General features: G+C 24.9%; 1 protein-coding gene across 1 annotated transcript in view; it reads right to left on the bottom strand.

Annotated features, from left to right (window-relative positions):
- LOC136087480 (uncharacterized) overlaps nt 1–15096 on the bottom strand; it is a 203070-nt gene that overhangs the window by 26474 nt on the left and 161500 nt on the right. The window contains exon 13 of the mRNA XM_065810319.1: nt 2590–2757. Coding sequence (XP_065666391.1) covers nt 2590–2757 — 168 coding nt within the window. The remainder of the gene's footprint in view (nt 1–2589; nt 2758–15096) is intronic.

Raw genomic sequence — 15096 nt, forward strand, 5'->3', positions numbered from 1 at the left:
TTATCTTTAGCTATTTTTGTAAAATCATAAACTAGAAGAGTGAAGACTCCCTGATTGAATTTAGTTACTTCAAAAATACATAAAGTTACAGGTATAATATATTGTCTCAGCAAATAGGAAAATTATAAGTATAATATATTGTCTCAGCTAATTCTCATTCAAAAAAAAAAAAAGTAACAGGTTAGTTATTAGTAGTTAAACAGGTTTAAGAGATTTAGTTACTGCACATATCCTTATATAAATAACTTAGGCTGATATATTGCATTTGCCCTATTTATATTGTTATTTTTGTATTTATATACAAAATTAAAACCCAAATGAAAAATAAATAAGGTTCTTAAAACCATTACTATAAGCCAATGGTTATCAATGTTAATGCATTTTTTAAATGAATAAACACTGGTCAATGTTGATGCCGATGCATCAGTGCACCCCTATTTAAAAGTCTTATTTACTGTGTATGAAGCAAAAATTAAATTATACTTAATCATTCTAAAGGTTAAGGTAAGTTCTTTTATACTTCCACAATTTTCTCATGACTATTCCATTTGACATATCACATTGAACTAAAGAGCTGTTTTCATGGACAAATGTTCATAACTATTAAATGGAAAATGATATGAGTTGATTAACGAATTTTAGAAAAAGTTTAAATATGGAAATTTAGATTAAACCAAACAAAAAACTTATTGGTAAGGTAATTATATTGGTAAGGTCATATTTTAGCTACAAAACAAAATTTTATAAATTTTACTTTTTTTATTGGGTATAACAAAAACATGTAAGAAATATTTAACAATGTAAGCATTTAATAATTTACAATTGTGTCTATATTTTGTAATATAACATAAGTATATCAACAACAGTTGCAATAAAAGTTAAAATAAAAAGATGTACTAAATATGTAATTAATTCATAGCTTAATTTAAGTTTTAATCTCATAATATGTTTTACTCTTAGATAAAATGTTATTAAGGACATTTTGTTTAAAGCAATATCTATCTGAATTTCTTCTTTCATTACAAAATTTTTTAAATAGCTTTGACTTGCATCACTTATCACATAATTGGACCATATGATATCCACATTGGGTTAATAGTGTTGATTAAATTCAAGAGTTTTTTTCTTGAGAGTATGCAAAGATCCTTCTTAAACAACTTTTTAATCCTAATCAATCTAGAGTTATCAAACCACTCCATTATTTTTTAACACTTGTTATATTAAAATAAGTAAAAAATCTGTAATGCTTTTATAATGATCCATATAAACTTTTCTTTTTGAGGAAAATACTAAAGAAATTACTGAGAGCATTTCAGTATTTTCTTTGAGTTTAAGGTAAGATAAAATGACACACTTAAACAGGCTGCTCTATAGCTAAAAAGTATCCCTAACGAAAATGATAATTGGGTGACATTTCTCAAAGTGTTTTTCAAAATTTAAATCTGTAAAACTTCAACCAACATTAAAACTATATATACTTGCAAAGCAAAAAACATCCCAGAAAATGGGTCACTGAAAGCAAGGTATGTCAAACAAGTTAACTCTATCTGTTAGACTTTTTTTGAAGTAACTTTTCTGCAATAAACTCTTAATGAAAAAAACTTTTAATTACGCTATTTTTAATATTTATTTTGACAGATTATTAAACTATGAGGTTAATTAAGAAGATAACGAATGGAACTATCAAGAGAGGGAAGGAGGGAGTCATGGCAAATTGATTACTATTGTTAGAAATTTATAAAAGTAATCATTTAAAACTTTAGCATAAGCATTAGTAGGTCCATTCATTCATTAAACATTCCACAAACTTAACTTCCCGACTATTAGCAGTACTGAAGTTTAAGCTTACAGATGTTTGTTCACGACCTTATGTATGTGGATTTATTACATTTGAATATTATATATTGCTTTTTACATTTACATATAAAATCTCTATTAATAATAAAGTTCTATTTAATTGTAATTTGTTTAAAAGTAAATTTTATGTTTGTGTTGTTTTTTTGAGATATTTATTTTATAAATATCTATGCAATGCTGCTATGCAATATAGTTGCACTTATTTAGAGTACCAGCTAAAAAAGTATTGAGTCATTGCAATCAGTATAAAAAGTTTATAACTAGGTTTGCTTTCTATATAATAAATAGTATCAGTAGCTCAGTGGTTTAGTGCGCTATCCTTATTGCCAATAATCTTACGTTTTTATGGTTTAAAACACTGCTAAGCAAATGGTTTTTATTTAATTTTTACAATCTTGCTGCTTTTATAAATACATAACATATTGGTTGAAGCTTAAAAAATATAAAATTGTTGAAAAATTTTTAAAATTTAATTTATATTATAGTTATTTTATACATGATCCTTTCATAAATGACCAGCAAATTCAACTTGACCAACAGACTTTTACACTCACATAAGTTACAAATTTAAGTTGCTCAATCTTAGGTTAATTTAAAACTTAGGTTAATTTAAAACTTAGGTTTAATGGCTGCCGTGTGTTTTGTATAAATAAATGAGCATTATTAAGTTGCTCAATCTAAATCAATGTAATATGATAAATAATACTAATATCAATGAACATTTAAATTTACCTGCAGCTACTACAGGATCTGCCATTACTTCCAGAGTTATAGGACATTTGAAAACAGGATCCACATCATTATCATAATTAGAGTTAATCGCCTCATCAGAATTATAACAGCTCAACCCTTTCAACTGGCTTATCTCCTTTATAGTTTTATTTCGATGGGCAAGAGGGGCTAAAATATTTATCAAATTAAATTAATTTTATTTTTAATTTATATGAATATTTAAAAAAATTTTCATAAACATTCTCCTTTTTTTTTGTCTGGAAAATATTTTTTAACTGCTACTATTGATTCTATAGTATGAAGCAATTTATATATTATATCTTATTGTATTATAATAATATGTAAAAATAGTTTGCTTCATGTCTAAAGGGTAATAACTGGAAATTATAAGACACTTTTCAAATCAAAATTAATATTTATAGAAAAAATATTTTTTATGTCTAAAGGGTAATAACTTTATATCTTAAGGGTAATAACTGGAATATAAAAGACACTTTTCAAACCAAAATTAATATTTATAGAAAAAATATTTTTTATGTCTAAAGGGTAATAACTTTATATCTTAAGGGTAATAACTGGAATATATAAGACACTTTTCAAACCAAAATTAATATTTATAGAAAAATAATTTCTGCCATGACAAAAGTTATTCTTATATAAAAAATGCCTGGCTAACTCTTTATCAATGTATGTTCTGAAACTTGCACAGATAGCTTTTTCAGTATCTACACCTAAATGTAAAAATTAATCGACAATAATAACAAAAGTAATATATATAGATGTAAAATGTAATATATTTAGACTGATTATAAAATCTTGTTATTATGACATCACAAAAAACTGTACAAACTTTCAAAATTCTTAAGTGTAAAAATCAAAATTTAAAAATGATTTAAATGCACTTTGGACATATTTGAAATTTGGTGTTAATTGCAAGATAAAACAAACTTAACCGAAAAAAAAATTTAACATAACTCAAATAAGATGTTTCTATTACATCCATTCAGAACTCATAGAAAATGCTGCCACTAAAATGATTTTTAACACTTTGATAACATTCACATATATATGTACATATGTATATATATATATATTTATATATATATTTATATATATATATATATATATATATATATATATATATATATATATATATATATACATATATATATATATATATATATATATATATATATATATATATATATATATATATATATATATGTATATATATATATATATATCTATACATATATATATATATATATATATATATATATATATATATATATATTTATATATATATATATATCTATACATATATATATATATACATATATATATATGTATATATATATATATATATATGTATATATATACATATATACATATATATATATATATACATGTATATATGTATATATATACATATATATACATATATATATATATATATATATATATATATATATATATATATATATATATATATATATATGTATATATATATGCATATATATATGTACATATATATATACAAATACAAACACAAGCACAATATCATTTGAAAGTTGCAGACAAGTTAAAAAATTTAATTTTACAAATTTTTTATCATTTACTTCACTCAAGCTAGCATGCTATATAACAAATACAAAGTTGAATTAAGTTTGTTAAAAAGCAGTTTATATTATATTTTGAACAATATTGATTATTTAATAAATATTTTTAAATTGATCGACACAACTACAATTTTTTGTCTGTTCAAAAATTTGCAGGACAAACTAAAGCAATCAACATTTTTCTTACAACATTCCTAATTTGCTGATAATAATATATCGGAAATTGCTGCAGTACAATGTGAGGAAACCCATATAGAAGAATGGGGCTTGACTTGAATCATCTGAGTTGTCCTCAATGGACAGCAGTATTCCTCATACCCTGTAACTTCAGGGGTTTCTTAATTTTCTATCCTTGGTCCTATACTCTTTTGAATTTACATTAATGATCTTCTGGGTATTCTCACATCTAAGGTGGAATTGTTTGCTGATGATACTACCATTTATTCTTGTCTTGAAGCCAACACTCTCTGATTGCGAGGAGGGGGCATTTGAGCTTGAAAAGGATCTCACTTTTGCTATAGCATGGGACTCACAGTGGCTAGTGAACTTTAACTCAGATCAAACGCTATTATTTTCAGCTAATTGTAAAAATTTAGATCTTCCTTTATTTCTAAATGGTAATGTACTCGATGTGTCATCTACCCTTCATCATCTAGGATTAACTCTTACTTCAGATCTTTCTTGGAAACCATATATCAAATCCACTGCAAAATTAGCATCTGCTAAGGTTGTATCTTTTTATCATGCTCTCTACTTTATTACTCAGGATTTTATCTCTATAAATCTTAAATCTGTTCTTGTATAGAATACTGTTGCCATGTCTAGCATGGATCTTCGACTTATGCCCTTTTTATTTTAGACAAGGTGCAAAAATGCATTGTAAACATAGTTACACCTGCTCTTGCAGCCAACCTCTAACCATTATCATATCATGTAATGTTGCTTCTCTTTCTCTTTTCTACAAATACTATAATGGGCGCTGCTTCAAAGAGCTAGCATCTCTTTCATAATTAACATTTAAAAAAATGGCCGGGAAATACAATTGGCTTAAATGAATGAAATCTTCATACTCATAGTGTTGATTGCGCAAAAGTTTTCTTAACAGTAGTTAATGAATTTTATACTTTTATATTAAAATACCAACTATTTAAAATGGTCTATTTAAAAAAGTAAGGTGTTATATTCATACAAACAACAAAAGAAAAAGAAAAACGAAAGCAAATATATAAAAATTTCTATTTAATTCTCAATAAAGAAAGTCAATATAATTAAAGAAAAAAACATTATTCAAAAATGAAAAATATTGAAACTCAAATTAACTTCTGTTATTTATAACTATTATAACTTATTTGTTTATAATTAAATTGATCCACTGCTGACTACTTTTATAAACAAAAGAAAAGTGTATATATATATATATATATATATATATATATATATATATATATATATATATATATATATATATATATATATATATATATATATATATATATATATATATATATATGTAAGAAGAAAATATCAAAATTAAAGAATATTATGTTTAAATATAAAAATATATCAGTTTTTTAAAATTAGATTAAAATGATTGAAAATTCGAAACTTTATAGAAATTTAGATTTTCAGATTTTATTGTTTGAAAGTAGCACTTTTCTGGCTTTCATTTGAGCAAATTTAAGTCTCATATTTAATTAGTTTCTTTGCTCTCAAAAGAAATATTCAAAGGTCCGTTCAGTTTCTTTGATGTTTGATCGTAAATAGTTTTTGATCAAATTTAGTTGGAAGTAGATTATTTGCATTGACAGACAGCAACTGGAAATGTTAGCAAGATTCTAAATGCAATTCAAATATTGGAGAATATTTCTTCATAACCATGTGTGAATACAAATATTAGAATATCAAGCGGAATTTCTCATTAGTTTTTCATGACAAAAAACAGAGTTCAGTCTTAAATTCTGCACCAGAAATATAATTCAAATTTTAAACACGAAGTTGTAGCCAAAATTTAAGCTTGGGAAACATATTCACCAAATTTAGTGTGATTGTAAGAGGATTCCAAAAATGCCATATTGGATTTTATTAGTTCAACACAAATTTTGACATTAAAGTTTTAAAATCCACTTTTTAAAAGGATTTTCTCTTTAGTGGCACGAGCCACTAACTGAATACTTGCTTTTTGAATATTTTTGAATTAATAACGCGTTTTGTTTATTTTGGAAACAAAATAATCCATAATTGGGTCAAATTCTGCCATAAGTTCAACAATTGTTAGACAATTCCCATAGTTTTCTTCATAGTGTTTTTCAGATGATTCTCTAAATGCCATGTTAGTGATGCCGTCATATTAATTATGCAAATTATCCTTTTTAGAATATCCCATTAATCAATTTTATTCAGAAAATGCTTCTCCGATAAATATCAACAGTTTATGAACTTATTAAAGTCTTATTTTTAACTTGATTTTTTTAAACTGGATCCACCAGATTTCAATATGATAAGCACTAATTTCATGCCTCGTTAAGTTTTGTGATAAATGCCTCCAGCCAGCGGATCCTGCTTTTGATAGAGAGATATCTGTATTTTTGAATAGATTACAACAAAAACAAAATATTTTCTTAAATTTTTTTGAGTAAATTAGCCATGATCTAGGATGACTTTTACCATTCAAAATTCTTTGGTTAAAAAGAAAAAGTAAAAAATGAACAATTCTCGCAATTTCTCGGGTAGCTGTTTAATTGACAGTTTACAGAACCTTTCATAACTACTTCTTGAATATTATGGTTTGTGAGAGGCCATTCAGAAATTTCTTCCTGTGTACAAAAAAAAGCAAGCTAATTACATTTGCAGGAGGAGTGTTTTAAAGTTGGCTTACCGTTTTGCTCTATTTTCTGTTTTACCTCAATTTTTTACCTTTTATCTCAACATCATGTTCTTTGATTTCATTTGAATTGATTTCATATGGCGAAGTATTTATCTCAAAATCATTGCTGGACTATAAGGTATTTCTGAATTCGAAAAAATATCTAGTTTAGCTTAGTTTTTATTATGGCATGATACCATAATTCGTAGACGGCTTGAATTTTCTCATAAGAAACAAAAAATTAAGGTTATCTGTATATTGTCCACCTATTTTGTTGATACATTTGCGAAAGATTTTGATTAAAAAGTAGGGATCTTCTAACAACTCTATATCTTCTTATTTATGGTGTTTTTTTAACCCTTTTAGATGATACTGAAATAAATATATGATAAAATCTAATGATACAAAACTAAGCAAAAAAGAACTCAAGAACTTTCTATATCAACACTTTTACAAAAAAATTAATTACAAAATTTAAATATTGAAATATCAATGAAATTTTAAACATATATAAATAATGTTTAAATATTATTAGAATGAAGAACTCTTTTTAGCAACTATTTCTTCACTGTTGACCTTCAAATTTGCTGTCCCTAGAAAATTGCCGCCTATGTGCATTGCACTCTTTACACACGCCACCAGCCGGCACTGTATATATATATATACATACTACATATATATGCATATATATACATACATACATACATACATACATACATACATACATACATACATACATACATACATACATACATACATTCATATATATATATATATATATATATATATATATATATATATATATATATATATATATATATATATATATATATAAATATATATATATATATAGATATATATATATATATATATATATATATATATATATGTATATATATATATATATATATATATATATATATATGTATATATATATATATATATATATATATATATATATATATATATATGTATATATATATATGGGCAATACCAACGTAACTTACAGGACATTTTGACTTTTGTAATGTCACATTTTTAGACATATATTTTTAATTTTCACAGATTTATATATTTATGAATCATTTGTTTGTTTTCCTGTATATTGAAATTTCGTTCAAATATTTTAAGTTTAGGAATTATAGTTGATAATATGCTGAGTTACTTACGGGACGCAAAAAAACATTCCATTTAACCTATTGTTTTCAGATGAATATTTCAAGACAAATATTTAACCTATATAAACTGGCTTCTTAAACTAAACTAAGCAGTTGTTTTTCTGCGTAAAATTATTCAAAAGATTGTTTTAGCTATTTATTTATATATCTTAAATCAAATTAGTTATTTTTACTAATGGGGAAAATTCAATGCTTTTATCATAAGGTAGTTTAGCTACCATTTATATGGAAAGTATGACGCATGACTTTAAATTGAAATTTAAAACAAAACCAAAAAAACACAAATAACATAATTCAAAATTTAGAATTTTTAAACCTATAGTAACCTGATAATTACTTGGCTTTTGTTTGAATTAATTTATTCATTTTAAAGAAATAACTCACTTGAGCGTGAAATTGCCCATATATACACACAGACAGATATATATATACATATATATATATATATATATATATATATATATATATATATATATATATATATATATATATATATATATATATATATATATACATATATATATATATATACATATATATATATATATATATATATATATATATATATATATATATATATATATATATATATATATATATATATGTATGTATGGGCAGTTACATTTTCAACTTAAGTTACACGGGCAACAACTTTATCAAATATTTGTCTATTTAAACTGTAAATTAAATTTTTAGCTTTTTTGTATGAAAGCTGTTAGCCTGAAAAATGAAATAAGCTAAAAAGTTTTGAATCTTGCCATAAGAAAGCAAACTTATTATTGAAAATGCAACTTAACTTATGTTACACAGAAAACAAGGGAAAAAAATTGTTTCAACTCAATACTAATTAAAAAAATATTTAAAAATCTATCAGAGGTGATTGGCTAAGCAAAATAAACTTGTTTTTTTGATACTATATATTTAACTTACATTACATCACTCATGTTACCCAGAAATTATTGTGGTTTTTTATATCTATTATTAAGAGTTAAATTTTTCAAAGTTATGTTACAAACGAATTCCAAAAGTATTAAACTCGTTCATCAAAAGTAATTAAATAAGGCAATTTTAAAAAATTGGAGGCACTCTTTCTGTGTGATATTTTAGAAACATGTGAAAGTTATCAAATTGAACACAGTTTTTCCGTATGACCAAAAGCAACTTTAAAAAAATGCTTCAGTATGACAATTGTCATATTATCTTTAAGTAAGTCAGAAATTTTACTCACACTTCTTATGTTTATGCGTATGTGTATGTGTGTTGCTTTATTTTCATTAGGTTGAATTTTTAAATGCTATAAAGTATTTACATTTAAATCTTTTAAAATTATTTTGACATAAAAACTGCTATTACAGTTTAGGAGGGAGAGGGGGTGCAGGTATATGTGATCAACTATCACAGGAGAGAAGGGGTTAAAAATTAAAAAATATAGAGTGGCTTTATGGACAATCCCCTTAATTATATTGACAAACGATTTATTTACTGAAACAAAAATTTTACCCAAATACAAACTACATAAAAACATTATAGTTCATTGTGTATGCAATAAAAACTTTACGAAAAAGTGCCAGTAAACGCATGTAGTTTTAACTTACGTTATACAAATTTAAAATTAAAATGTGCTTTAGCTAAGCATTGTTATTTAAAACAATAAACGTGAAAATGTAAATTTAATACTCTTTCGCATATATTATTAAAAAATTTAAGTTTTTAACTAAATTTTAGAAAAAAATAAAACTGCATCATGTTTTTGTTAATTTATGTTAAGTGAAAATTGCAAAGGTTCATTTTTTCTTGAAATATATATTTTCAAAAATATAAAAAATGGCAAACAACAAATTTAACATGTTAGCTCTATTTTCACACTAAATTAATTCGGAATATGCAAATAAACTCTTGGTTAAAATAATATTTTACAATGATACTTTTTTTATGATGTAACAATGAGTAAACTTATAACTTTCATTTTCTGTTGTGGAATTAGCCACATCATTTTGCAAACAACATGTGCGCGTTGACTTGTTGGCAAAAAACATTTTAACTTCATAAGTATCCATTTATAAGAATATAATATAAAAATGCGTTTTTATATTATATTCTTTATATCCATTTATAAGAATATAATATAAAATCCATTTATAAGAATATAATATCCATTTATAAGAATATAATATAAAAATGCGTTTTAAGAATATAATATAAAAAAGTGTTTTTTGCATTGTTTTAAATCCTTTTAAATCAAAATTTTGAATTCTTTTTCGAAAAATGGTTGAAAGAATAATAATTAGTCAAATTTTTTTTTTTTGTATTGTAAAACAAAAGTTTTTATTATTTATGTTTACTAAGTTAAGTTTTATTATTTTTGTTTTTATTACTTTTGTTTTGTTATTAGTTTTGTTTTTTTATTTTTTTTATCAACTTTGATTGCTATTCAAAATTTTCATGTATATATTTTATGTTCTTCTGCAAATTTTATATTCAGATTAATTTCATAAAACAACAACAAAAATTCCTGTAAGCTTTTTCAATTCAAATTGCTTTTAAAAATCTTTTGTAATTTAAAAAATAACTACACTATAATTGAGTATTTTTAAGTAGTGGTAAACTTTCAAGTTAATAACTAAGTAGTTGTAAATTAGCATCCAAGATGCATGTTAAAAACACCTAATATTACCAACCATAATTCTTATTGTAACAAGAAGTAGTAGTGACAAACCAACAGAAAATGGTAGGAAAGTTAACAGCAAAATGACCAAGTTTTGGAAAAATTATAGCATTTTAAAAAAATTATGTTTTTTAAAAAGTTTTTTAAAAACTTTACACTTGTGTTGGAATAAAATAAGTTGAAAAAGTACAAAATAGTTATAAAAAGATCTTTAATCCAGACAATTGACAAATCAAAAATAATGCCCTTCTTTAAAATGTATTTAAATTTTTAATTTGTATATAATAATAGAGGGAAAAGGCGCCTATGATGGCATAGCGCCTATGATGGCATACGGGTCATATTTCCATTAAAATTGGTTTTGGTAAAAAATGATTAGACCTACATGACTATACTGACTTTACATTAGTTTTAGTGAAAAAACGTCTCTTGTGCACAAGTATTGTTTTTATAATCAACAAAAATTTTGGGATGTGCTGTTGTAGTTTTATTTCCTTCATATATTTAAGATTGTGATTTTACTATTAACTGTGCAGAAATGAAATTTTCATGCATTTTATATTCAAGTTTTGTGCATTTAGTGGAATAGTTACTTTAATTTTATCTTTTGAACAAATCAGACACAGCTTGTTTTAATGAAAATGATGACTTTTACTCATGATGGCATACTGACGAGTTGGAGGTGTTGAAATATTGACGAGTTGGAAAAACCTTTTTTTTTTATAAGAAAAACTTATTTTTAAGTAAAGTTAAAAGAAAGCGATGCTCCAAAATTTTTTTTGGTCCAAAAAATACGTAAAACGCAATATATCCTATGCGCATGCGCAAAATTTTACAATGCTGGTGTGAAGCATGAAATGGTAAATTAGGATGGTTTCGAGTAATTTCTGGCTTTTCTGAGGGAAGACTCTAAGGTTAAATGAAATCATTAAGTTACCCTCGATCCTAACTAGCCCCATACTCCCTTATGCCATCATAGGAGCAGTGGTTGCCTATGATGGCATACTTGTGCTTTTTTTTACCATAAGAATAACTTTTAAAAAAAATAAAACTGATGAAAACTCCCAGGGTAATTATTGTTCTAGATGTAACAAGGAAAATTGCGATTGCGGTTCTGTAGTAAACGGACGTGCTTTTTTCTACGAAAGAAATAAAATAATAAAATTGATATTGCAAGTTTTATTTATTTATTTTTTTTCAAATCTTGTCAATAATGAGTTCAAAACTTAACACTGAAGTCTCAATAAAATTAGTTCGTGAAATATTTCAAGAAATGTTCCAAAAACAACAAAAAGATATTTTAGCGTTAATAAGTGCAAATTTAAAAATGGCTAACGATCGAATTGATGGATTGCTAAAAGAAATTAATACATTAAAGAATTCTTGTGAAGTTTTAAAAAAGGAAAACGAAAACCGAATTACCGATCTTAAAAAAACAAACAAGCAGATGATAAAGTATGAAAAAATACAAAAAAAAAATTGAAGAAAGTCTAACGTTCTATCAGGATTGCCATGATAAAAAAGTCAGCGATTTGGAAAAAAAATTGATAAATGATAAAAAAGTCAAAGATGTGAAAAAAAAATATGGTTCAATGGAATCATAGGGGAGAATGAAAAAAATAGATTTAGACAACTAGAAGATCGTCAAAGGAGAAACAATCTTCGAATCGAAGGAGTCAAAGAAAATGATAACGAAAACTGGGATGATACGGAAGTAAAAATAATAAACCTTCTTGAAAATAACCTCAATGTAAAAGATGTAATCATAGAAAGAGCGCACAGAACTGGTATTATCGATATTAAAAAGCCTAGAACAATTGTTATTAAGTTACTAAAATATAAAGACAAAGTAAAGATTTAAAAAAACGCCAACAAACTAAAAGGTTCTGGAATTTATATTAACGAGGATTTTTCGCTAGAAACTACTATAATAAGAAAGAAGCTTCTTGAAGAAAGCAAAACGCATAGGATAAACGGTAAATATTCTGTTGTTATATATGATAAGCTTATTGTTAAAGAATTTAGAAAAAAAAAATCATGTCAAATGATTTTTTTTTTTTAGTTAAATTTATATTGATTTATTTTTTTATTTAAAATGGCTGATAATATTGTTTTATCAAACATAAACGTTAATTCACAGAAAAAGCCAATAGTTTTAAACAACTATTCGGATCCGATTATAATTTTTTTAACGATAGTCATGTAATTAAAAATACTAGCTCGATATATTATAACCCAAATTCAAAAATTATTGATAAAGGAATGGAAGATAATTCGTTTTCAATGCTTCACATTAATATTAAAAGTATTTTAAAAAATTTTGAGTCATTGAAACAATTTTTACATAAAATTGACATTAGATTTCAGGTAATTTGTCTCAGCGAGACATGGTGTAACGATGTAAGCATTGAAAACAATTCTAATTTTCAACTACCTAATTATAAAGTAATTCATCAAGTTAGAACATCAAAAAAGGAAGGTGGAGGTTTGTGTATATACATAAAAAATTCAATTTTATTCAAAAGGAAACCACAGTTAAGTTCAACCACTAATGATTATGAATCTTTATGTGTTGAAATTATTAATAAAACTTCAAGAAATATCGTCATCCATGCTTTATATAGACCGCCCTCAGGAAGTATTAAGGCATTTGAAAATCACATTAAAAGTATAATTTAAAAAAAATCATCTTTAAATAAATCGGTTTATATTGTTGGTGACATTAATCTTAATATATTAGAATACGACAAAAATAAAAACATTAAGAACTTCTTTAACACAATTTTTCAAAATAGTTATATTCCCCTAATCAATAAACCAACGCGAGTAACTAGAGAAAGTGCAACATCTTTAGAACAAATTATTACAAATGATTTCGTAAATATTAAAATAAGGACAGGTATATTTAAATCTGACATTTCTGATCACTTCCCTATTTTTATTCTATCGCAAAAATGCATCGACTATAAAGCTCTTAGTGATAGAAAAAAATTAATTACAACACGGTTAGTAAACGACGCTTCCATCAAAAATTTTCATAAACTTCTTACTGGTGTCAACTGGGACACCCTACAACTAAATCTAAATGCCGATAAAGCATATGATATCTTTTTAACTGAATTTCCTAATCTTTATAATAAAGCATTCCCGGAAGTTACTAAAGTTATCAAAACAAAAACACTTTTAAACCCCTGGATCACGAGGGGCATTCTTAAATCCTCAAAAAAAAAACAACGTTTATATAACAAGTTTCTTAAAAAAAAAAACTCTTAAAAATGAAACTAATTACAAAACCTATAAACGGCTATATGAATTAGTTTTAAAACGCTCAAAGAAACATTACTATTCGGAACAATTACTAAACACAAAAATGATTCGAAAAAAACATGGCAAATTATAAAGGAGGTAATCGGTAAAAAACGTTTATACGGTAATTTACTTCCGAAAAATCTTAAAGTTAATAACAACTGTATTGTAAATGAATTCTTAGTGGCCGAAACACTTAATCATTTTTTTGTAAATATAGGTCCTATTTTATCATCAAATAAAGCAACTTCTAAAATACACTTTAAGTCTTACGTAACCTCAAACAACATTAGTGTTATGTTTAATCCTAAACTTACGGAAAATGAATTATTAGACGCAGTCTCTTTGTTAAAGCCCAAAAAAAGTGTAGGTTTCGATTCTATAAGTAGTAATGTCGTTATTAAATCGATAAAATACATCACAGTTCCATTATTACATATTTTTAGTTTATCTTTAAAACATGGTGTTTTTCCAGAAAACCTAAAAATTGCAAAAATCATTCCAATTTTAAAATCGGGCGATCCTTCTGAAGTTGCAAATTATCGTCCAATCTCAATTCTTAATTGTTTTTCTAAAATATTAGAGCGAGTTATGTATAATAGGCTTTATTCTTTTTTAAATGTAAATAATATTCTTTTTCTATAAACAATTTGGATTCAAATCTGGCCATTCCACCGATCATGCAATCATTCACCTTGTTCAGGACATATTTAAATCGTTTGATGAAGGCAAGTATACCCTTGGTCTTTTTATCGACTTAAGTAAAGCTTTCGATACAGTCAATCATCAAATCCTTCTATCGAAACTCAAAAGTTATGATATAAATAATACTAACTTGTCCTGGTTCCAGAGTTATTTGACTAATAGGAAGCAGTA

This window comes from Hydra vulgaris, chromosome 11, assembly GCF_038396675.1.
Source record: "Hydra vulgaris chromosome 11, alternate assembly HydraT2T_AEP".
Lineage (NCBI taxonomy): Eukaryota > Metazoa > Cnidaria > Hydrozoa > Anthoathecata > Hydridae > Hydra > Hydra vulgaris.